Source organism: Drepanopeziza brunnea (assembly GCF_022702325.1).
Source record: "Drepanopeziza brunnea f. sp. 'multigermtubi' strain 214-2 chromosome Unknown ctg3, whole genome shotgun sequence".
Classification (NCBI taxonomy): domain Eukaryota; kingdom Fungi; phylum Ascomycota; class Leotiomycetes; order Helotiales; family Drepanopezizaceae; genus Drepanopeziza; species Drepanopeziza brunnea.
Window position 1 is genome coordinate 1,064,951 of NW_027094066.1, and position 23,548 is coordinate 1,088,498.

Below are 23,548 nucleotides of genomic sequence, written 5' to 3' on the forward strand. Positions count from 1 at the left end.
TCGCTCCCTGACTCTACACCTCGTTCATCATACAAGGTATCCCATTCGCCATGCAATGCTCTATCGTAAAGATCCTCCCTCTCCGCCTCAAAATCAGAATTCCTCTCTCTTGTCCCACGGAATCTCCCCTCCAATCCTGCTCAGCTTCTCCAGGGTCCCGTCGCCCAGCTTCACCGAGCCGAACTTGATCATCCGCGGATCCAGCCCCAGCGTCTTCCGCACGTCGTCCTGAACCTTGCTCGAGGCGTCATATCTCATGATGAAGTAGTGGCCATCGCTGTACAGCGCCTGATGCTTCCGCGTCCGCTTGGGCAGGCTCCACACCCCCCAGTTCCTGATGCCGCGTATCGTGCCGCCGTTCCTGAGGATGAGGGACCCGGTGGTGCGGGCGATTCTGAAAGGTCTGGTCAGTATGTGGCGGATGGATGGACGGATGGATGGATGGATGAATCTCCGACGGAGGCGCACTCTTTTACTTCGGCGAGATTGTTGGGCCGGACCTGGAGGTTTTCTTTGTTAGTGCTGTATATGTAGGTGGGTTGGGGGTGGATGCTGTCTATCTTGGACATATGGAACGTACGATTGCTATGAGCTCGTACAACATTTTGACGGCGACTACATACGAGATTTGTCCAGAGGCCTGTCGCTGAGCTAGGTGGTATCAGATGTAGAAAGAAAGTTGGGCGGCCTATCATTTATCCGAGATGGCGGAAAAGTGGACATCCCGCACGATTGCGATCTCGATAAGAAATTTGTTCCAGTAATTTTTCCTCGATTATTGCGACGCCACCTACGCTACCTCCGCCATAAAATTACCCGCGTACAAAAATGTCGAAACGACCCGCGGAGGAAGACGAGAATGGGGGTGTTTCTCTGAAGGGTGGTGAGCGCCAGGAAAAGTCGGCTTTGGACAACGAAGTCGGCGAGTTCGAGGATGAGTTCGAGGACGAGTACGAGAGTGAGGATGAGATTCTGGAGGCTGGAGTTGACGGCAGACCGGATGATGAGAGAGAGGCCGAGGAGAAAGCTGGTTAGTAAAATCTCGAGGCCCCAATGCTCTGGGGCGCAAAGTTGGGACATTGGTTAAATACTCATGCAGAGGCTATGGATGTGGACCAGCAGACGTTCATCGTTGGCAGAAATAAGCTGGAACCAGGACAGTTCCTGGAGCCGGATCTTTCCACGTACGAGATGATACACGCATTGAGTACGCCGTGGCCGTGCCTTTCCTTTGATATTATCAAAGACAACTTGGGGGACAACCGGAAAACATACCCCGCTACGATGTACGCAGTTGCGGGAACACAAGCTGAGGGCAGACGGTCGAAGGAGAATCAGTTGATGGTCATGAAATTCAGCGGTCTGAGCAGAATGGAGCGGAATCAAGAGGATTCGGACTCGGATGACGACGAGGACGAAGATGCTGATCCTATACTCGAGTCTGCTTCAATTCCCTTTACTTCTGCCACGAACCGTATCCGCGCCCACCAAATACCAGCCTCCAATTCCTCGAAACCTCCGACGACTTTGACTGCCTCTATGACTGAAGCCGGCCAAGTTTTGATCCACGATGTTACCCCTCATCTCGCCTCCTTCGATACCCCTGGAATGATCATTACCCCGCAACAAAACAAACCCCTTTCCACTCTGAAGATGCACAAGTCAGAAGGATACGGTATCGCTTGGTCTCCTCTCTTCTCCACTGGAAAACTTATTACGGGTGACAACGATGGCAAGATCTACGTTACCACAAGATCCGATGGAGAGCGCTGGGAGACCGACTCGCGTCCCTTCACTGGCCATACTGGTAGTGTCGAGGAGCTGCAATGGAGTCCTTCTGAACGCAACGTCTTTGCTTCTGCATCAAGTGACGGCACCATCAAAGTCTGGGATATACGGAGCAAGAGCAAGACCGCAGCCTTGAGCGTTCAAATCAGTGACACGGATGTCAACGTCATGTCCTGGTCTCGTCAGACATCGCATCTGCTCGCCTCCGGCGCCGACGATGGAGTCTGGGCAGTCTGGGACCTGCGTCAATGGAAGCCTAATACTTCAGCCTCGTCTCCCAAGCCGACCCCAGTGGCGAGCTTTGACTTCCATAAGGAGCAGATTACCAGCGTGGAGTGGCATCCTACGGACGACAGTATTGTGGCTGTCGCTGCGGGCGATGACACTTTGACACTGTGGGACCTGGCGGTAGAGCTTGATGATGAAGAGAGTAAGGATACGGGTGGCGTGACGGAAGTTCCTCCTCAGCTGCTCTTCGTTCACTATATGGAGAAAGTCAAGGAGCTGCATTTTCATCCCCAGATACCCGGATGCTTAGTGGGTACTGGCGAGTCTTTTAACATCTTCAAGACAATCAGTGTTTAAAAAGGGGATCCAAAAAATTAAAGAGTATAATACCCAGTAAGGAACCATGTCTGCTGCATTTACTTGCTCTCGAACCTTCTTCCTGCTTCCGAGATCCTTCAGGAAGACATCCGTCGTCAGAAAATAGTAGTAGTACGTAGTACGAGGCGGTTGCTGATCTGCCCAAGTGGATTCCGGTTACGCTCGCTCATATAGGAAAGAAGGCCGGTAGGTGAGTCAATGCCTTTCATGACTGAATCGTTCAATATGGGGAATGAGACGAATATCCTGTCGTGCAGGCGGCGGTCATGCAGGCGGAGGCGCCGGAATGTCCACCACTCCTCAAGAAGCAAGAAGCCAGCCAGAAAGTCTTTCTTGAAAGAGCAGCCTGACTGTTTGGACCCGGAGATAGCCCCGACAAATAGCAATTCTCAAAGGCTGAGAGGCGAAGTAAGGGCTTCGCTTCAGGTGACCGGTCTAGAACCCATCTCCGCATTTGCAGGGTGAAAGCCGAAACCAAGCCTAAGGCGAGCGATGCGGGTCACAAGGCGCGTACCGGTAAGAGATGCAAGTCTGCAGATCAGAGTCCCAGGAGACTCCCGGACCCAGATATACTCCGGATGAATTTTTTTTTTGGTTTTTTTTTTGCATTTTTGCATTTTTGTTTTTGCATTTTTGGAAAGCAGACGCGTCAACTCCGGCCTTGAGAAAGAATGAGATAGATTCAGCTCCGCTTGAAAAGCGATTCGTCGAGGTGACAGAACAGACACGAGGTCTATCATTTTCTGGCCTCCATGGGCGTAGGCGATGCATTACTTCGTCGATGAGAGGAAAATATGAGAGAAGTATGAAGTATATACCGGTATACCGGTACCGGTATGGGTTATGCAAACGTACTAGTACAGTACGAAGTGCTGAAGAGAGTGGCGCTCGTGACCATCCTTCATCTGATGTTTGACACATGGATACGAGTGGCCTGGAGCCATCTATTTCCCCGCAAATCTGCATGGTAGTGGAGTGGGTGGAGCCAATTCTCTGCAAGGCGGATCCACTTCATAAGTATTATTACCCCATAATACCATAATGGTAAATACTTTCTCCGCCGTCCCCCATCCTCCTTTGCTCTTGTCTCTCGTGTTTGAGTCATACATTCGGACTGCATCCCAACTACTTACTGCCAGAGTTGCCTCGATATCCACGTATCGACCTCCTCAATGAGCGAATGCAACCAGGTACTTATCTTCGTGGAGAGGATGACCACTGCTATTTAAACCTGGGAGGATATTATACAGTATATTGGATTTTAGACAAGAGCACACGTGAGCGTGAGCGTGAGCGTGAGCGTGAGCGAGAGAGCATGGTACTCATCTTCCTGAACGCCGAGTTTGCGGGGGATACCTTTACCTTTAAAGTCTCTGCCAGCCCTTCTGCCGAGTTCTCATTCAACTGGCCGGTATCGTTACCGGTACGATTGAACCGACCTCGCAAGCGGCGTCGAGCTCTCTCCGATGTCGATGGGGCGGGCAACGAAGGCAGGAAAAAGAGACGTCTTCGACTGCATCTGATCACCTCACGGCTTAGTCGACCGTACTCACAACCAGCAACAAACATCGTCAATCGTGGCATGAGCAAGATCCCGGTATTGGGGTTGAGGAATGGAGCACTGAGCAAGAACGTCCTGAGGAAAGCTGCTATCATGAACCGAGTTCGAAGACGCATGGATGCAGCCAGAGACTTCATGCATACTGAGCGAGAAAAGGCAAGGGAGAGGTTATCCATACGGGAGATTGTACTACCGAAGCCTCGACATCTGGACGCGCCACTCCCACCATCCCCCTTGGGCCTGTCAAATTACGATGCTTTTGACTTGGAGGACGAGGCTCGCGAGGACTGGGATGACGAAGAGGGTGGTTCGGGGTCTAAGATCTATAGCGACTTTAACATCATGAATCCCACATCAGAACGGAATGAAGACGATGCATTGGACGACTACCTTGATGCAATTGATGGCATACATCCCGAGTACCTACCCGACACACCACCTGCACCGCCTGAAGGGTGTATCGCCGAGATGCTGAGAGAGAATCAGCAAGGAGACAGCTTCTTCGTCCAGATCAGAGACTGAGTTGGAGCTTGGACGATGAAATAGGCTGGACTTTTGGACAACGAAATCCACGTCGCCTGGAACCATCTGACTTTAAAACGATTGGCGAAAATTTAGTTTTGCCAGAAGCGACTGGGACGAAGAGAGGCATGCCGAGTGCAACGACGCTTTCCGCTGGAAGTGACAGGACGAAACGGGATGTCCGAGGCGTCGGACAGGAGAAAAGATGAATCCCCGATGAACAAAGAACTGCACTCAACTTAGTTCTGCATCTGGGTAGCACCGCATCTTCAGCGTCCACGAGATTTGGGATCGGGTGTAAAAAGTTTTGAGGATGAAAAAATGCATTTCTATGGTTTTTGTTGGAGCTTGGCTGCACGATCTGCTGCGATCTCGCACATTGCCTGGTTGTATGAGCAGTACTCGACTGAACGATGCTCTTGCAGCCCGTACCTTGATAGCTTCAGCTCTCTCGAGCTTAATATCTCCTCTTTCTATCCTTGATCTCATATTTTCCATGATGATGGGACGTGATCTTCCATTCACAAATACACTTTGACCATTAGCGACCATGTAACCAGATACATAGAGAATCTCATACACATATCTCAGCCCTGGAAAAGTCTTCTCATATTCCTCATTGAGATGTTTGAGCTTGATCGCCTCTTCCTCGCCACCGATATTTAACTGGGCTTGCTCTGCCCGTGACTGAGCACTATCGACTTTCTTCGCTCCGAGTCTCGGATGAGCCCCAAGAATCTTGTGGAGCTGTTCTGTGTCACTTGTCGATGGACTTTCCGCCAAGTCTGTCAATTGCTTTCCCACGCTGACTATGAGATCATTATATGACGGAAAAAGCTCGGTGTGAAGAAGGTCGAGTGACAGAGTGTGCAGAGCATCACAGGGCTCGAAGAGCACATCGAGGACAGATGCTCGCTCGAGTGTGGATAAAGAGGTCACACCTTGGATAGGTGGAAGCAAGGAACTTGCCATACTCGAAGAAAAAACACGTTGGATGAAAAAGTAGCGAGGGATCTTGGGATTTATGTATGTGTTGATAAGAAAGGTCGGAGCAACTTCTTGAAGCTCTAGTCCGCTAGCACCAAAACGGCTTAGCGCTCAATGATTTCCGAGAACCAGAATCTGCAGGTGTTTTGGAAAGCTGATGCGCCAAAGCCCAGAGCGCGACATTCGACGTGATTCAAGATGCTGTGCTCAAGTAAGTTTATTTACGCAGCTACAATCCCTCATATACGACGCGACTGACAGGTCACAGTCTCTGGAGAGGCTCCCCAACACCCTGTGGCTTCATCGAAATCAGGTAAGGCAACTCGACAAGGCCCGGTAGCAGATACTGACGAGTTCCAGGAAATGTTTTCGAGAAGCGCTTGATTGAAGCATACATCTCAGAGAATCACAAAGACCCTGTGAATGGAGAAGACTTGGAAGTGGAGGACCTGATCGACCTGAAGTCTGCCAGAATTGTCACCCCTCGACCTCCTACCTTGACCTCGATCCCTTCCCTCCTCTCGACCTTCCAGAACGAATGGGATGCGCTCGCCCTCGAATCATTTAGCCTACGCAAACAACTTCAGCAGACGAGGCAGGAATTGGCTACAGCGCTTTACCAACACGATGCTGCTGTGCGAGTTATTGCCCGGTTAAGCAAAGAGCGCGACGAGGCTCGTGATGCCTTGTCGAAGGTCACTGTTGGGGCTGGAAATGCTAGGAGCGACGACGCAATGCAGGTTGATAGTCAGGGTCTTCCTGAGGAGCTGGCCGCCAAAGTTGATGCTACACAAGAGAAGTATGCTATGCCCGTGAACCGCCCTCCTAGCTGCAAGGTCTCACTAATGTCTCTGTAGGCTGTCCAAGAGTCGACGGAAGCGACCTGTCCCAAAGGACTGGGTGGATGCGGAGACCATCGGAAAGTTCGCGATTGCCAACGCGTCAGAACCTCTATATACTGGTGCAACCTCACTCGCAGTGGATGAGGCTGGTCAGCTAGTCATTATCGGAGGATCCGAGGGTGTTGCTGGTGTCTACTCTATCCCAGAGAACAAGTTGCAACAGTCTTTCAAGGCTGGAAGTGGTGTTACGGATGCAATATGGTACGGAAGCCAACCTGTCATTTCAACATCATCAGGCGCTGTGAAGGTGTTCGGTGATATCGAGGTTACCTTCACATCACATGCAGGAAGCGCCAACGGTCTGGCGCTGCACCCAAGTGGTGACATTCTGGCATCTGTTGGCGTTGACAAGAGCTTTGTCTTCTACGACTTACCCACTGGCAAGGCAGTAACACAGGTCTATACAGATTCAGGCAAGATCACGTCATTGAAAAAAACTGCTCTCTAGTATATGCTGACTCCCGAACAGGTCTCAAGGTCGCTGCCTTTCATCCCGATGGTCATCTGTTCGCTGCTGGAGGTGCTAATGGCCAAATCAAGCTGTTCCATGTCAAGTCATGCGAAAGTGCTGCCAACTTTGAGCTGGGAGGTTCAGTCCAAGACATCGCCTTCTCCGAGAACGGGATTTGGTTTGCGGCTGTTGCAGAGGGATCTAACAGTGTTGTGATTTTTGATCTGCGAAAGGAGGGTGAGGCTGCAAAGGTCAAGACTCTGGAGATTGGAGGACAAGTCGACAGCATTCGATGGGATTACACTGGCCAGTTCCTGGCTGCCTCGGGACCAGGTGGCTTCACCATTTCGCAGTATGCTAAGTCCTCGAAGTCGTGGTCAGATGTCATCAGCGTTGCTGTTCCAGCAACAGCGCTTGAGTGGGGGCCCGAAGCGAAGACCTTGATCACAGTCAACGGCGACGGAATTGTAACGGTGCTTGGATGAGCGAACTTGGGCTATGGAGTTTGGACTTGACATTAGGACTACGGCAAGAATATCCGGGCATCCTTCATCGCATGTACATATAGGAGTCTCACCTCCAAAGGTTGGAGCGTGGAAGCAAAACAACGGTATGAATGGATCAATTGACAAATCGCGAACTCGGCCTGTGGATTGCCACCCACGCTAGCACAATACTCTAGGAGGTGCTTTTGTTTGCCCTCCCCTCTCATTTGCTAACAAAGAAAGCCCGGAATATTCCCAAGAACATGGGTAAAATTACTCAAAACAGTGTATCCTTTTGGTGCACTGATTCCGCACACGGTGACAAGGATGCGTCCCGGCTATCAGATCCACAATTTGAACAAGTGTGTCCGTATCTTTGTGAAATTGACAAAACCATTTGCATTTGCCGGCCGATGAGATCATTTGCCCTTAGTTACCTCCGTAGTTATTCACTGAAATGAAATCAATCAGTAGCAGCGGCAAAACATAACGCCGAAAAGCGAAGTATCCTCTACGTAGCCGTTACCTTCGACGTGATCTCATGGACATCACGACATCATATTCGACATCGAATTGCCACCTTCACGAGCATCGTTTTGACTTTACGAGCTGCGCCATCAGCAAATTCTCTGGTACTCCCCGTCTCCTCATAATTTGGTCGAGAGCCCCGAGTCTTGACTCATAGTGATGGATCGGTGGGAAGCGGAGGTTCAGCGCCACAAGGTAGGAAGACCCACGGTCCAAAGGCAAGAGTTGCCTAACTTCTGAATAATGCTGAAGTAAGTGAAAGCATCAGAGAACTTTCAATGAGATGTCACACTCAGCAACGCTTTCACCAAGTCCAGCTTTGGGCTTCGGAGGCTCGAACTTGGACTTCGTTTCCCCTCGACGTCCTCCTGCACCTAACAATAATCCACGAATACGTCCTTCCCACCCCCACAACCTTTACTCTCGACGAACCTCTGAAGAAATGGCAGAGCGATCCCAACATCTACCTCCGCCGCGGCTAGAGCACCGAGCTTCCCAAACCATCATCGATCTTACGGACGATACAGAAGAGCTGTCGGTCCCGCCACGAAACAACCAGGCTCAGAGTCGCCCCTTTGGACCTCCCCGCCTTGACCGAAGTGACGGAGGAAACATGGACAACATGATAGACCTCACGGAGGATAGCCCTGAGCAGGACGTCATATTTACTCATGCTCGGCAACGACAACTGCCTCTTCCTCGTATGCATCCCGCTGCGGCCTATCATCCAGCCGCCCCGCGAGCAGATTCACCAACTCTCTTCTTGCCACAACACCAGCCCCCCGGCATGAATAGAGCGTTTGCAAATCACGCCTTCCATCTCGGTGTGGCAGTCGGCCCCGGCAGATTTGGTGGAGCTGCATCTAACATTGGACCTGGCATTGGAATGGGTATTGTGTCGCAACGAGAGATCATGGATCATCTGAACTTCGCACACCACGCCCACCACCTGCAGCAAGCCATGCCAAACGGTTTGAACTACCAAAACGCCGCCTTCGCAGAACGAAAGCCAGAGCATGTTGCACCACCACCTGCTAGAGAAGGTTTCACACGATCCCCTAAAGGAGATGACGAGGAGGTGATCATCTGCCCATGCTGCGAGGAGGAGCTTGTACAGAACAACGACAAGGAGGGGCTTATTGTGAAGAAGTCTGGCAAACCTCCCAGCAAGAAGGAGCGCGAGGAGCATCCATTCTGGGTTGTCAAGGAGTGTGGTCATGTAGGTCTATGTTATTCCGTGTCTATCCATCGACTAATTTTACAGGTTTTCTGCAACAAATGCTTCCAGGATCGCACCAAGCACGGCTTTACCAAAAACCCCCAACCAGGCGTTGCCAAGCGGTCGAGAGCTCTCTTGTGTGCTGTTGAGGACTGCGATTCTGATGTCAAGTCTAAGGATAAATGGGTCGGCGTGTTTCTGTGATGACGGGTGGTCTTTCCAGGCCCCTTGCTTCATTGTTTTGCGCTACATATTGAATGCATAGCGGGCTGGGGGGAGTTTTTACATTGCATTTTTGCATGCTACGGGCCATGGAGTACTGGACCTCCGGATAGGAAGTCATGGTCTGCTTTTGCATTCGGCACATGTGAGGCGTTTGGGGTCTTTGCCCTGGATTGGGGGGGGGGGGGTAACTATGATACCACATTCGGGTCCTCTGTTAATATGCAAGTCACGCAGAGTAGCGGAATGAATCTTGCTGCATTCAGGCTGGGTGCCGTTGGAGACATGGGTTTGTGACTTGCTTGGTGCCTCTTGTCTGCTAAGACTACTTAAGACTACTTAGGGTTTGATGCGCTGATTCTTGCCTACAAGTTTATTGACACTGCATCAAATTCGCTGCCTTTTGATGATCAGCTGCTCTAGATCTGGGCTTCTAGATTCCCAAAGTTCTTATTTAACTGCCTCTGCATGGACCGCAATCTGGACAGATTTTCTGATTAGCAGCGATCTGGTGTTCGAACAGATATTTTTCTCCGCCATTATCATTATCTGAGGCTTCTCGTATTCGATTCCCGCAGGACTGCTTGAATTATGCGCCGGCGAAACACACATGTGGCTTCTCAGTGCCGGTGAGTTGGGAGGTCGGTAAGCCTTGGATACACTCACTATATAGAGTCTCGATTCTTTCTTTGAAAATGTAGCATCTTCCCGATTACATTTTGTCAACACTCAACTCCTACTTTCCTTCTGCAACGATTACCTTAAACCTGGTTGGCTTGCTCACGGATCACTATTCTTTAGTTGCTCAAACCTGGAAGCATTTGCGAATGCTTTTCGGAGGGAGCCGGCTCTTGAATGATTCACCTCTTTGCTCTTCGAGTTCTCGTTCGCATCCAATTCGGCGCTGGCGCCTCACTCTCGACTTCACCTTTTGAAACAGAAGCAAGTTCATCTGTACGTCCAGCCTATCTTCTTCGCCGTCGATCCTGGTCCTCTTCCAAATTCTGGTCATTCTGAGGCAGGTGGAAGTGACTTCAGGTTTGTACCACTTCTCCACTTCATCGGGGCAGGGCAGGAAAGCTGATAGGAATTTCAGGTCAATCGAACTTTTAAGATGTGAGAACGAGTTTTGACAATGCCTGTCCAAAACCCAATCCAAGAACGGATAGATATCCTCGCTCAGCAGGCCCGTGAGGATCTCGATCTCATCGCTGCCGAGGAAAATGAAGACCAGGACCTCGAGACTTCTGGGCGCGCCAGTCTAGCTGATCTAAGTGAGAGAATAGACTGCCAATGCCGAGAAGAGGTTATTCGTTGCTCGGACGCTGCGGAAGCACTAGCATTGAGACTGGGCGAGGAGGTAGCAGCGCTCACGCGACACTACGAAGCCCAAATCACCGAGATGGAAAACTCTTACAAGTTGAGGAACGCGCACCATATTTGCGATCATCAAGTTAGCGAGAAGGCATTGCGTTCGGTTCTGGCCCAGGCAAAGAACGGGCTACACTTGCAAAGGGAGCAAGAGAAGGTGGCACGCTGCATCATTAGGGGCGTCGAAAGAGGGAAGCACCAAATTCGGCAGAGCTTTGGTCGCCATAAATGCTGTCAGCATCGTGCGGGCCCTAATTCATCCACTCCCGAAAACCGGCTTTTCGAAGTCTGGCACACCCCCTAAGAGGAATGCCGTTCAACAAGTCCGTTATTGCTTGGTGCGTCCAGGTATCAAAAGTCGGAAGTGTTTGTACACAACTTTACACAGCATTCCTACATACGACAATCACACCGACAAGCAGGTCGATCCCCCAACCTCGTTCGAGCTTTCGTTCTTTCCGTACAGAAAAATGGGCGGGCCCGACTGTGACTGGAGCGTTACTTCTACTCGGTTGGGGTAGAGTTTCAGAGTCAATTCGATCCAACAAGCCTTCGAGGTATACCAAAGCGATCGACGCCAGACTACTGATTACCCTGACAGCCGAATCAGTTCTGATGGCGATATGCATCAAAAGGCACTGTACGATCCTGACTATTGGCGATTCTGCCTGAGGAGAAGGGGTGGAGTCGGTTTCCGCACGAGATTCGGTCCAAGTCGTTCGAGGGTTTCATGATATGGTTGAAGGGATCCTAGAGGGCGTAAGATTGAACCCATCTTCGAATGTGTGAGTGGCAACCTTATTTGCTTTGGTAGAAAGAGTTAATAAAGATCATGATCGTATAGCATCTTGGTGCTTTTGATGGCGAACCGCAGGATCTGAACAATACCACAGGAATGCTTCCCGATTTGCAAGCCACGGAGAGAGAATTGGTGATTGTGAGTTGGTCTTCGGTGGTGTATATCACCGCGCTCATAATGCTGCATGTTGTAAATACTGGAGACAGGACTGGTAGGACAACATCCGTTTTGAACGCTCCTTAGACAGTGGTTTGTGTTGGAAGTTCCTTACCATTACAATGAAAAATTGCCTGTTTCTTTTTCTTGAGTGGCCTGCGACGGCCTCAAAGGTGCGCACTTCTGATTTTAGATGTTTACGGTGCTCGTTGACTATTGGTGGTTGGTTGCATTGCCTATATATTCTGATTTGCGCGCGCTGCTGATTGTGCTTTGCATTTGCTACTTATCCTTCGTCATTGTTGTAAATTCTGGGATATGCGATGAGCAAAGCGTTTGGAACAAAGAAGATGATCCCCACCAAGCTTCTGCCTGCCTTTTGTTGCCTTAGTCGCTTGAAGGGCCTGATTCCCGAAGACTCTAGGCCCTCCCATTTCGGTCTAGTGTCCTTCATCTTTGATTCAACTGCTTCTCGATACTCTCTGAAAATTCGACCCGTCGACTTGTAGGTTGTCTATCTTCACCAGTGTGTCACCATCCATCTTGGGATCTCACCCGGTAATACACGCAATACCAACTAGCAAGAATGGACAACCCAGGTTACCAGGAGCTCAAAAGGCGGCGACAATCTGTTCAAGCCGAACGACTACAGCACGACCGTGTGAGAAACGAGCTCGCCGACGAAAGAAGACACCAGTACATAAAGGATAAGACTGAGAATATTCGAGTTTTGGAAGCCAGAGCCGCAGCCGCAAAGAAGAGAGCAGTCGAGGATGAAAAGCGAAAAATGGAAGATCTCAGACGGCGGCACGATTCTCAGCTGGAGGAGATGCACGAGAAGCACAAGGAAGATTGGAAGGAGCGAGAAATGGAACGACAAAAAGCCATGAAGGTTCACAAGACTATAATCGCCAATGAGATGGAAGAGCTTGAGAGATTGTGGGCTGACGTTGAGAAATGTATGGAAGAGGAGATCTTGCAGGAGGAGGATGGTACGTAAAATGTTCACGTCACAACTCCGTTGCGAAGAATGTGGGATATTTGAAAAGGCATGAGGCTAACAAGACACAGACTCGATCAGAGCCAGGGCCATTGAAGATGAGGAGTTTAAGCAGAAAATGTTAGAGCTTCTGGATTCGGATTCTGGTGTTGCAGGCACTGGCAGCATGTCGAACTCCTTGTCCACGATCACCAAGAGACCAGCCGCACCATCGTTTCTAGGTCAGGGAGAAGAAAAGCGACGGCACGGTACTCCTGCAGGCGCCTCTTCTGTCTCTGAACCCAACAACTCGACGACCAGTCAAGTCCCTGTCAGGCGCCCAAGTATTGCGTTAGCCTCGCAAGGCCCAGATCTGAAGAAGCTCTACGAAGTCTCACGATTCCATTTGGGTCCAAAATTCGGTAATTACCCCCGATTCGATGTGCCTACAAGATCCTGACCATGAATTTAGATAATTCGGCAGAGTTCTCGGAGACAATAAGCAAATCACTTTACCTACAAGTTGTACAGGCGACATACCGACCGGTCTTCTTGAGGAAGGGTGCACAAGACGTCGAAGACGCCGCAGACTGGTCTTTTGATGGGAAAGACAGGGTCAAGATCGATTATCACAGAGCTCATTGCATAGCTTGCATCCGTCTAGACTCAGATCGATTATGGCCTCTATGGATGCGTTTCAAGAACAGTGACATTCTGGATGACTTTCTGGAAGGGTTCAGACTGAGATACCCGCTGGTCAGCGTCTACCCTTTCGCAAGGTGAGTACTTGTTTTGGCGGTAAAACTGTTCGAACTGACTTTTTTTCAAGATCTTACCGTGGGATTCCAGATAGCCTGCTCGCCCTTTGAGTATCCAGCTCCTCGAATCTTTTGCGCTGACTTGGCGATTGAATCGAACGAGAGTATGAGGCTGCGCTTTTGGCTTGTTTCGGGACCTACTTTTGATGGCTGCGGTGGATTGGTCTAGGCTGTTGATAATTGTAGCGAAAGAGGAATGTACGACGAACAAATATTTGGAAGAGGTCCAGAGTGAGTCCGACGCCTCGCTGCTTCCATTGCCCACCTATTGATGGACTAGACTCGCCCTTGTCGATAGGACTCGAACTTTAATCTCTGTCACACTTTCCCGTTTCTCTTGGGAGGACCCGGAGCTGGTGCTGACCTATCTGGCATGTAAATCAGCTTGAGTTTGTTCACTTGACCCCAGATTCTCGGGTCAGCTTTTGTTATCGGTACTACATTCGGCATTTTCTACTTTTTTTTTTTGGATCTATAGCCGCAAGGCGCTTGGCCTGCATCTTCTTGTAAGGGAGCCGAAGCTGTTTTGTTTTCTTCACGGCAGTCAATCCTCTCGACCTCGTATCTATCATCGCACGACGTTCCCAGCGGTACCGGTGACCTACCCGCAGGGAGCAATGGACCAATATCGCAGTGTACTGGACCAAGAAATCAAAGCTTTGCTGCTGAGGCGGAATGAGGAGGACAGTATCCGCAACGAGGAAGCGTGGAGAAAGAGAGCCGCCTTCAAAACGGAGATAGACGACCAATTCAAAACGGAGGAGGATCGCGCCGATGCAAGGCTCCAACAGTTGATCACTGTGGAAGATGATAGATTGAAGCTTTTGAAAGCGAATCAGAAGAAGGAGATGGAGAGGTTGACGGAGAGGCACACGAAGGGGCTTGCGGATGCGGAAAAGGAACGCTCTCGAGCTCTCAAAGCATATTCGACAAAGGGGATGGATTGTTTAAGGAATCTTATAGCGGCATGGGATCAAGAGCAGGCCCAGCTAGAGGCGGATATCGAGAAGGAAGAAGCAGGTATGCAGCACCCAGTTTCAGTCGTGCTTCCCAAGTTTGTGGATAACAACATGTACCACAAAGCTTCTGTCGATTTGCTCGGGGGCCGTTTTTCAGGAAGCCAAAGACAAAGAAACCAGCTGGCCATTCTCCCCGCCCGTAGTCTTTGAAATGAGAGACGTAGAAGCTGACGGTGTCTGTAGATATACAGCAAGCCAGAAATATTGAGGATTGGGAGAACAAGGAAAAATGGTTCAACGTTATCATGAGTCAAACTAGCCTTGTCCTGGCAAGCGGTACATATTCTTTACCCGTTACCTCCCCCCAGAGCCCGGCGACTGCTAGTACCCCCTATAGGCAAATCCCCAAATCATCTCCGAAACATACGAGTACGACAAGATCCGCGGCTAACTTCATTGCTCCTGAGGAGATAGAACAAGACCCAGGAAAAACGGTGTTTCATCCCTCCGATTTAAATATCATGACACCGCCTAGGGAGCCGATGGATGGGTTTGCCGCAGCTAATGATAACGACATCCTTTCTCGTGGAGAGAAAAGACGATTTTCGGATCTACAGAGCCTGCACCGCTTCTCCGATTCTGACACAGTGGGTCTTGCGGCGATGGACATATCGGAAGAGAGTTCCCTGAAGAAAGCAAAAACGGCTGCTCCCAAGCCGGTGCTCAAACTCGACCCGAGATACTGCTTTGAGGTTACCCATCTTTTTTACAAGAGAAGAGGTGCTCCAGGTATAGAATACGGTCTCCTCGCCAACTCCCAGGCAGATGCTAAATATACGTAGCTGAAGAAGCTCTCGAGCTTGTGAGCGAGACCGATAAGAAGCTTTTTCTCTCTTTTGGGTACACAATGGTCGGGCCGGTCTTCCAGAGGAGAGGAGATGCGAAGCATTTTGAAAGCACGGCCAGCTGGTTTATCGAGAGGGACTATGTGCGGGAGATTCACTGCTACGACCCAAAGCATCCTCAGCATCAACTCGTACGGTTCCAGATGGATAACTTCTCTGTGTGGATCAAGTTCATGAGCCTGGACGTCCTGAATGATTTCCTGGATACTTTGCAGAGCAAGTGGCCGGGAAAGCATGAGGACATTGTTTATTTCTCTGAGTATGTAGCGATTGTGGTTATGAATCTTCTTCCTCTTCTTTTCTCCTTCCGCCGGTGAGGCTAACTTTAAGCAGCAGATATGAGGGATGTCCTAGGTCCATGAAAAGTCCTTGATCGGCTTCTGGTGGTGTTGGCCTCATTGGCGGTACAACAGTTGCTCCGTGAGGAACCTCGGTTTCATCGTGGTGTCTGTTTTTGTGTGGGAGTGTAGGTCTCTGTGGCATGCCGATGAAGGAAGGGAAAGGTAGACATTAGTCGAATTTTTCCAGCGCTCCGTCGTGTCTGAAATAGAATCTTCATTGTCATAAGAGCTTTAGTCCCTGCTTCATTCGCCGTGTGTGAGTTTCCCCTGCGGAGAGACTTTTGAGAGGGTGCGGCAAAGATCGCGCCATTGAATCTACAGCTTCTCTGGTAAAAAAAAGAAGCACAGTGCGCTTGCCGAGTCTTTGATATTATAAGTAGGTTAGGAGGACGTGAGATGAAGACGTGCTGGCACTGGAGGAGGAGGAACAGGAGGGGATGCTAAAGGCGCAGCTACAAGCCAAACAAGACGCGCTTACATTTCGTCAGCATCATCTCTTGAAGATTGTAAAACGTGAGAAGAAATTGGGTGTTCCTAAAGGGGGGAGAAAACAAAGGCAAACGACCACGACGGACGCGGGCTTCTTTGGGAAGACTTTGGAGGGTGAGAACAGGTTGAAGAGAATTCTGCCGAGACGAAAAAAATTGCGAGGTGGATTGTCAAATGTTGTTGCTGGAGATTCTTCTTTGTACTGGAGTCCCTGCTAATGTATGTATGTATGTAATGTAGAAGTACTAATCTGACCTCGGATCTAGAGGAGTAGGTAGTCCGGCTGAGCACAGCAGCTCCAGATTACAAACAGAGCTTGTCTAATTTAGTCGTGTAATTCTGCGTTACGATAATTACGATAATCAGACATCTCATTCATCGTGCCTGAGATAGCCAAGGAAAGCGATCCATCATCCCATCCGATAGACGGTATCAAAACTAGAGTTCCCCTCCCTCTGGAATCCCATCTATGAAATTCCCCCCTCTCATTCACCCATCAAAAACCCTTTCCCTGTACTAAAAACCTTCTCCAGCCAGACATCCTCTCATGTCCACTCAGAGAAAAAGAGTAACCCAAAAGTAAAGCAGCGGAATAGTCAAACATCAAACATCAAACATCATACATCAAAGATATCTATCTATCTTCCTTCCCTTCCCCAAGATCCCATCGAACTGACTCACTCTCCCCAGGCCGGCGGGCGAACAAAAATCCCCACTAACCCTCCCCCTTACTTAACTCCCAACATCCTCTCCAACTTCCAACAAACAAGACGCCAGCGCGAAACCTAAGTAGCTTCCTTCCCCTTCCTACTACGTACATTCGCAAGACAACAAAACCAACACAGAGTTTCAGGATCCGGAAAAATGTCCCGGCGCCCGATTTACTCGACAGCGATGAGTCGTCCGGAGACTACAACGTCGGATTTAAAAAGTAAACCCCCCTCAGGATCGGAGGTGTTCCTTCCCCCAGCTCGGATGGGCTGAGAGTTTCTCTTGCCCCCCCCCCCCCTTTTTTTTTTCACCCTTTTTATATATATATATATTTATTTTCAAATTTCCAAAAACGCAATACAGATACGCATCCGATACTATACCTCCTAAAGCCCAAGTCCCCCCCCCCCCAAAAAGACCCCAGACTTCATAGGGCAACAAGTTCTTTACCTCTACGAATTCAGACCGGGCACCAATTACCACTATCTGATCTGCGGATGTAACCGACGTTGCGCTCCTTTGCTGACTTTCGCTTAATACAACCAATCAAATCAAAACCTCACTCCCCGCCACGAGACAGCCTGTCTGTCTGTCTGTCTGTCTGTCTGTCTGTCTGTCTGTCTGACGGCAAGATATTCCCGAATAGCGAGATCTTGTGGAGGAGACGTCGTGATCTATCGCTGGACACCACAGTTCAGTTCTATGGTTGCGGGAAGAAGAAGAAGAAGAAGAGGTGACTTCAACGGGCGCGCCGAGATGCCGACCCCCTCCCCTCGCCAACGTAAAACCGACATACAATCGCAGAATGCTGCTGATGCCGAGGAGGCATTGCTGAATGGGAAAAGGTGCAAGTAAAGAAAGACAGGGCTGTTGAGGATAGGTAGGCAGTCCGTCTGCGCTGTACTTGTGGTTATTGTCCCAGCCTCCGGTGTTTATTCTTGGAGCTTTCGATACTGACCAATTGCTATAGTGCTGAGATGAATGAGGGAGGGAGACCAAACTGAAAAGTCCAGAGATGATTAAGTGGTGCTTGGACATATTCGTGCTCGGAAGAGATTTTCCTCTACGGAGACCGAGCGGAAGAAGACTGATTTTCAAGGCTTTTAGGGGGGGTGGGGGGTGAGATGCTGACGGGAAGGAAGCAGCAGACATAGGTTCATACAAGACTACTTGATTTCTGGTATCTAGAGGGGTTAAGGCTCGGAAGCGGAAATATATACAGAGAATGGAGATCTTGCTTGGAGGCCAAGCTTCTTTAGTATACCAGTCGGACGATGCTGGTGTGGGAAAAGTACTCCAAGCATGACATCTTGATCTGATAATAGATAGCAGCCGACTGACGACCATAACGCCCAGTCCCTAAATCTGACCAGTGACCAGAGTCAAAGAACAGGAGGCCGACAAAAGCGATGGCTTCAAAATATGTTGGACTGATGAAACGCAGGATGCTAAGATGTTCAACTTGCCGTATTACAACGACCCGGAGAGTCCCAGAGAATTGGTTTCCAATCCCCAGGTATTATAGGTGCCGTAGAGTGTGCCGGCGTCAAGGCTGTCCGTACTGCTGTGATAACCATCTGAATAAACCCGTAATTCCATGCCTGTAAATACCCAGCTCCTCCAGGGGAAGCAGAACTTACCTCAAGAACCCGTACCATCCATCTAAATCATCAATCTCATAATCATACCAGTCTCTTCGGACCAGAAGAAGCGTTGTGTTCAGGATTGACTAGCCATTTCTTTAGCTGGTTTCCAGCCAACGTCTACTTTCCCTTCCATCCTCCCCCGTTCAACCTCCCCCCTCAACTCCATCACATCCATACCATCGACCTCGCTTTTGACAAAAACGTACGACTTACACTCTGCAAAGGTGAAATCGACTAACTGATAGCTTTTCGTTTGGTACTTTAGGCTCTCTCGCTTCAGTCCAAAGTCGTCCTTCTACCGCCTCACCACCCCGCATCGGGATCTTCAAAAACAACATCAACAACAACCACTCCTGACCTCGCTGTCGTTCTCCTGCACCAGACGCTCGATAGCTCATCTCTCTTTGCTGTACACACTTCCGTTTTGCTCTGTACGTAAGATACTTCTTTGAGTTCTCGACTCTCGATCTCGGGGTTCGACTTTGCCTCAATCTCAAGAGGCCTTCGTTCAACATGAGCTCCATTCTGATGTATCATAGAATGTCGTCCACCCACAACCTGTCAGGACTCCCCACCCCGGACAACACCCCTCCGGCGCTGAATGAGCCCTCTACTCCCAAGCCAGTATCCCGCAAGCGTAAGAGCGTCAATGCTGGAAAGGAGGCGCTGGGTACCACTGACACGACAGACTGGGAAGTGCCAGTCTCGTCGGAAGATGAAAAGACAATTGTTGTCATCGTGAAGAAGAAGCGTAAGCGGGCCGCCGCAGAATCCCTCGATTTCGACCCGGCAGTGGTTCTCCGCACAACCTTTGCAGACCTCGATCCTCTGCCTCTCTTCGAACTGGACCCAAGAGAGTCTTCTCCGGAAACGGAATATTCATACGAAGCTGACTCCAACTCCGATGGGGATTACGAGCCCGAGGATAAGGACGAGTCTCCTTCGGCCGCCCAAGTAGCGCAACTGATGGGCTCCATCATTCCGAGACCCGTTAAGCCACTCAAGTATCTACTCGGAAGTCTGACATACGACATCTTCGCGAGCATCAAATACGATTCCGCCAAGCAGATCAAATTTGATATCACTGCTATCCACGTCGTTGACCGTGACAGCAGCGATCGTGAGAGCAACGAAATCAAGCGACTGGTCCGGGCTAACCCGAATCACAAGAGGCTCTCAATCGTCCGCCAAGACCGCCGCTTCCTTCTTCGCACGGGGAGACACATCTCTGCTGTGGAGGACCGGCAGTTCATAATCTACGGCGACTACCTCTCCCGCGTCGAGTACAACTCTTCAAACGCGACCGGATGTATCATCTTTGCCTGCATCCCCGAAGTCGCCAAGAAGCGCGCTGCCATCGAAGGATACCTGTTTACTATGCCTTCCCCCGAAGTCACTGTCCGATTCAGCAGCCGCGATGCCTTGTGGTCATTCTTGGCGGTCCTCCGGGCCGATTTTAAGGTCAAAATTCGGGAGCCGACGGAGTAAGTTCCATTCATTCGTCACCTGAATTTGAGAAGCCTATACTGATATTTGCGCTTCAGCGCCAACGGTGACGCTACACTGGTACTCCCCGAAGATTGGTTGGTCTGATTTCTCGATACGAGGAAGAAAGTGCTAGCCTTGTGATCAGAGGAGATACGATGGATTATATGAAAAGTATGTCTGGCCTGCTGAAGGGATAGTGCGATTGTTATGATGAGATGAGACATGAAGTGTGTTCGAGAACTGGTACTAAGATGAGAAGTATGCCGGACAGGGTGTTACATGGCCAACTTGTAATGGCTCTGGTTTGCCAAGAGAGGAAGGATCCACTCTGAATGTATCGACTGAATGAATGTCAATTCTGCCATCAAACTATTCTCGTCCTGAAGATTTCTCCAGCGAGCGAGGCTCAGATTGGGTTGAGCGCCACGACAACTTCTGTCATCCAGAAGGATCGGGCCCAACAAGATGGGCAGCAGAGCTACACCTGATGTTGATTCGCCATTTTTTAATTCGCTCTCCAACTAGGAATTGACGAAGTTCTGAGATATCATGCTCAGTCAAGGTCTGCAACGCAGAAAGGCTATGTCTTGGGACGAGATGCTTATCATCTTGGTTGAATTTGAAACCCCAATGTACTACAGGGGGATGTCCACCTTCTTGGCTGAACTTGAACTCCAACGTACCACAACAAAACATCCATCCTCCTAGGAAGCTGATGCCGGGGACGCCAAAGTAAGAGCCAGACCTAGGATAACGTACAGCACAATAATATAGAGGGCCGCGAAGACTAGAAACAATTCCAAGCTTCGCATCTCGAATGCCCATATACAAAGACAAAAACCAAGTCGATCTGAAAAAGAAACAGATGACCGCAAACTGAATAAAACAACTCGCAAGCTCTCCCCAAATCTTTAAAAAAAGCAAGCAAACAAATCAAAAACAATGAAAAAAATTTCGCAGAGAAAGACATAGCACTGGCTATCTCCTCTCCCGATTCAAGTCGCAATCACCGACAGCCGATAGCCGCACAGCGTCGCTCCTGATAAGCGCAATATACCCAAGTTTGCGGTCGGAGGAGTCGCATCATCTCGTGTCTTGTTGTCGAGACAAATCGAAGGAGAAAGTAGAGTGAAGGTCGACCAGGGAAGAACAAAGGTCTACACCGATCTCGCTTCGACGACTGCTTAGCTTCCGGCGCTAGTTATAAATCACGCCCCCTTCGGCCTCTCTCGGCCCGTGGCTCCTCTCTATTTGGTATGTATGGTGCCAGATGCAGGCGGGCCATCAGCTGTTCTGGACTTGTACTTGGACAGTTCTTGGAGTTCTTGGATTGGGAGGGTCCGAGTTGGCTGGCTATAGATTTCATAATCGTGACGGGTGGGAGACTGGCCGCTGCAAGATCACGGCCCACCCCTAGCACATATCATTAAAATCCCCGTACTGGTATCATCTATCTATCTATCGTTATAGCTGATCCTGTCTGTCTGTCTGTCCATCCATCTGCAACTACAACTTCGCAAACACAGTCCCCACGACCCCACTCCCCTCCACCAGCGTGCTCTTCTCCCTCACCCACGCCTCCAGGCCCCTCCGGCCATTCTCAACCCCGACACCACTCAGCTTCCACCCGCCCACGCTCATCTCCGCCGGGCTCTCCCCCCAAGTATTGATCCATGTTATGCCCGCTTCGACCTTGCCAATTACCTCGTGGCACAGATTAACGTCCTTGCCGAAGACGCCGGCGGCAAGGCCCATTTTAGTGTTGTTGGCACGGCTGATAACTTCGGGGATCGTGTCATAAGGGAGGATGCAGAGGACAGGCCCAAAGATCTCGTCGGTGGTTATCTTCATGGTGTCGGTGCAGTTTGTGAAGACGGTGGGTTGGACCCAGAAACCGTTTTCGTAGCCGGAGGGGATGGCGGTCGGTTTGGAGAAGCCGCCACAGAGGAGCTTCGCCTTGTCCTCCTCGATGCCATGTTTGATGTAGCTGAGGACTTTCTTGTAATGGATTTCCGATACTAGGGGTCCGAAATTGCTGTTCGGGTCCATTGGTTCCAGTGAACGGATATATTTCACTTTCTCGAGAAGGCGCTTCTCGAATGCAGGCTGTAGCGCGCGTGGGACGAAAACGCGGGTGCCGTTCGTACAGACCTGACCAGTAGAGTAGAAGTTCGCCATCATAGCTCCGTCGACGGCAGCTTCGATGTCTGCGTCTGGGAGGATGATACATGGGCTTTTACCGCCCAATTCCATCGTCACATATTTCATACCGCTGGCCGCTGAACTCGCTACCTTCGCTCCTGTCGATACTTGGCCGGTAAAGCTGACTTTTGATATACCTGAGTGAGCAGTCAAGTATCCACCTACAGCCCCATCGCCATGCACGATGTTGAAGACGCCTGGGGGAAGTCCAGCTTCGGTAAAGACCTGGGCGAGGATTTGCCCGTGGAGGGGGGTCACTTCTGACGGCTTGTAGACCATGCAGTTCCCGGCGGCGAGACAGGGCGCCGATTTCCACAGTGCGATCTGAATGGGGTAGTTCCAGGCGCCGATTCCAGCACAGACGCCTAGTGCTTCCTTCTTGGTGTATATCCACGCATCTGGCCGCAGTTGTGTAGTCTCGCCATTGAGGCCTCCGCTTGCTACCAAGTTTGCAAAGTATTCCAGCACATCTGCGCCTGTCACTACGTCTACGGCGCTTGTTTCCGAGAAGGCTTTGCCGCTATCGTGGGTTTCTGTCCTGGCGATTTCGTCGTTCCGAGCGCGGAGAATGGCGACTGCTTTGAGCAAGATGCGTGTGCGCACAATTGGGGGTGTTTGGGACCACGAAGGGAATGCTCTCTGCGCTGATGCTATGGCAGCGTCGATATCTGCCGGGGCAGCAGTTTGGATCTCTGCTATGGGTTCTCCAGTAGAGGGATCGACGCTTTTGAAAGTTTTCCCTGACGTTGCATTCTGCGGTTTACCGTCGAAGAAGAGCTGTTGAAGAGCGTATGAGACCATGATGGGTTGGTCTTCTTTCTTGGTTTTGTGCAACTGCTCGATGATAAGTCTGACAGAATCTTGTGTTGAAAGGATATTCGAACAAGCCGTCTTGAGGCAATCCCGCTACCCCAAGGCCTGGCCGAAGTGGAGATCAGAACCAGATGAGATGCGTGGAAGTGTTGTAGCATGGGACCGTGACCGTAAGGGTCGGTCGGCTTACCCCGGCTGATGCGACCGGATGGGACTTGACCTTTATCTCGGAATCCGATAAGAGTGGGGGACAACGAGTTGAGGTCATGCTGGTGCTGATTGGCCAATCGGGTGGTGGTAGTGGAGACCTGAAAGAGGGGCAGGAAGCATAAACCTGGGGCAAGCCTCATGCCCTAGACGACTTACGATCTAGCGGTCAAAAATGTGGACGACGTTTTTACCTCCATCTGCTCTCCCACTACCACCCACCAAGCATCCGCTTCCAGGACCACGATTGGAGCTAGACTATCATGGACATGGTTTGTATCCGTTCCGGTCCCTTTTCCTCTTCCTCTTCCTCTTCCTCTTCCACTTCCTCTTTCTCGTCCTCTTCCTCTTCCTCTTCCTCTCCCATATCTATACATCTTTATACATCTCCAT

General features: G+C 50.3%; 11 protein-coding genes across 12 annotated transcripts; 8 read left to right on the forward strand and 3 right to left on the reverse strand.

Moving 5' to 3' along the window:
- Window positions 1–93: 93 nt before the first annotated feature.
- On the reverse strand, window positions 94–604 carry L3040_002464 (mitochondrial 37S ribosomal protein bS6m; the record flags this gene model as incomplete). Its single annotated transcript, XM_007289629.1, has 3 exons — window positions 94–394; window positions 469–500; window positions 581–604. 3 exons carry the CDS (start codon window positions 602–604, stop codon window positions 94–96), a joined length of 357 nt encoding a protein of 118 aa, XP_007289691.1.
- A 224-nt stretch (window positions 605–828) lies between these two features.
- L3040_002465 (uncharacterized protein) lies at window positions 829–2,373 on the forward strand (the record flags this gene model as incomplete). The annotated part of the gene is made up of 2 exons (XM_007289628.1): window positions 829–1,030; window positions 1,100–2,373. 2 exons carry the CDS (start codon window positions 829–831, stop codon window positions 2,371–2,373), a joined length of 1,476 nt encoding a protein of 491 aa, XP_007289690.1.
- Window positions 2,374–3,976: 1,603 nt separating this feature from the next.
- On the forward strand, window positions 3,977–4,477 carry L3040_002466 (uncharacterized protein; the record flags this gene model as incomplete). The annotated part of the gene is made up of 1 exon (XM_007289627.2): window positions 3,977–4,477. The coding sequence occupies one exon, from the start codon at window positions 3,977–3,979 to the stop codon at window positions 4,475–4,477; it is 501 nt and encodes a 166-aa protein (XP_007289689.2).
- Window positions 4,478–4,806: 329 nt separating this feature from the next.
- L3040_002467 (uncharacterized protein) lies at window positions 4,807–5,449 on the reverse strand (the record flags this gene model as incomplete). The annotated part of the gene is made up of 3 exons (XM_007289626.1): window positions 4,807–4,860; window positions 4,910–5,009; window positions 5,058–5,449. The coding sequence occupies 3 exons, from the start codon at window positions 5,447–5,449 to the stop codon at window positions 4,807–4,809; spliced, it is 546 nt and encodes a 181-aa protein (XP_007289688.1).
- A 213-nt stretch (window positions 5,450–5,662) lies between these two features.
- On the forward strand, window positions 5,663–7,302 carry L3040_002468 (uncharacterized protein; the record flags this gene model as incomplete). The annotated part of the gene is made up of 5 exons (XM_066155569.1): window positions 5,663–5,675; window positions 5,733–5,777; window positions 5,825–6,263; window positions 6,322–6,779; window positions 6,836–7,302. The coding sequence occupies 5 exons, from the start codon at window positions 5,663–5,665 to the stop codon at window positions 7,300–7,302; spliced, it is 1,422 nt and encodes a 473-aa protein (XP_066012560.1).
- Window positions 7,303–7,989: 687 nt separating this feature from the next.
- On the forward strand, window positions 7,990–9,253 carry L3040_002469 (uncharacterized protein; the record flags this gene model as incomplete). 2 transcript variants are annotated; one of them, XM_066155570.1, is made up of 3 exons in its annotated part: window positions 7,990–8,025; window positions 8,093–9,049; window positions 9,095–9,253. In XM_066155570.1, the coding sequence occupies 3 exons, from the start codon at window positions 7,990–7,992 to the stop codon at window positions 9,251–9,253; spliced, it is 1,152 nt and encodes a 383-aa protein (XP_066012561.1). The 2 variants fall into 2 exon arrangements, with proteins under 2 accessions (XP_066012561.1, XP_007289686.2); XM_007289624.2 differs by having other exon boundaries at window positions 8,099–9,049.
- A 1,153-nt stretch (window positions 9,254–10,406) lies between these two features.
- L3040_002470 (uncharacterized protein) lies at window positions 10,407–10,946 on the forward strand (the record flags this gene model as incomplete). Its single annotated transcript, XM_007289623.1, has 1 exon — window positions 10,407–10,946. The coding sequence occupies one exon, from the start codon at window positions 10,407–10,409 to the stop codon at window positions 10,944–10,946; it is 540 nt and encodes a 179-aa protein (XP_007289685.1).
- A 1,237-nt stretch (window positions 10,947–12,183) lies between these two features.
- On the forward strand, window positions 12,184–13,445 carry L3040_002471 (uncharacterized protein; the record flags this gene model as incomplete). The annotated part of the gene is made up of 4 exons (XM_066155572.1): window positions 12,184–12,589; window positions 12,669–12,998; window positions 13,049–13,355; window positions 13,406–13,445. 4 exons carry the CDS (start codon window positions 12,184–12,186, stop codon window positions 13,443–13,445), a joined length of 1,083 nt encoding a protein of 360 aa, XP_066012562.1.
- A 566-nt stretch (window positions 13,446–14,011) lies between these two features.
- L3040_002472 (uncharacterized protein) lies at window positions 14,012–15,631 on the forward strand (the record flags this gene model as incomplete). The annotated part of the gene is made up of 5 exons (XM_066155573.1): window positions 14,012–14,414; window positions 14,597–14,689; window positions 14,828–15,142; window positions 15,196–15,517; window positions 15,592–15,631. The coding sequence occupies 5 exons, from the start codon at window positions 14,012–14,014 to the stop codon at window positions 15,629–15,631; spliced, it is 1,173 nt and encodes a 390-aa protein (XP_066012563.1).
- Window positions 15,632–18,958: 3,327 nt separating this feature from the next.
- Window positions 18,959–20,038, forward strand: L3040_002473 (uncharacterized protein; the record flags this gene model as incomplete). The annotated part of the gene is made up of 2 exons (XM_007289621.2): window positions 18,959–19,929; window positions 19,990–20,038. 2 exons carry the CDS (start codon window positions 18,959–18,961, stop codon window positions 20,036–20,038), a joined length of 1,020 nt encoding a protein of 339 aa, XP_007289683.2.
- Window positions 20,039–21,439: 1,401 nt separating this feature from the next.
- L3040_002474 (uncharacterized protein) lies at window positions 21,440–22,936 on the reverse strand (the record flags this gene model as incomplete). Its single annotated transcript, XM_007289620.2, has 1 exon — window positions 21,440–22,936. The coding sequence occupies one exon, from the start codon at window positions 22,934–22,936 to the stop codon at window positions 21,440–21,442; it is 1,497 nt and encodes a 498-aa protein (XP_007289682.2).
- Between the last annotated feature and the right edge of the window lie 612 nt (window positions 22,937–23,548).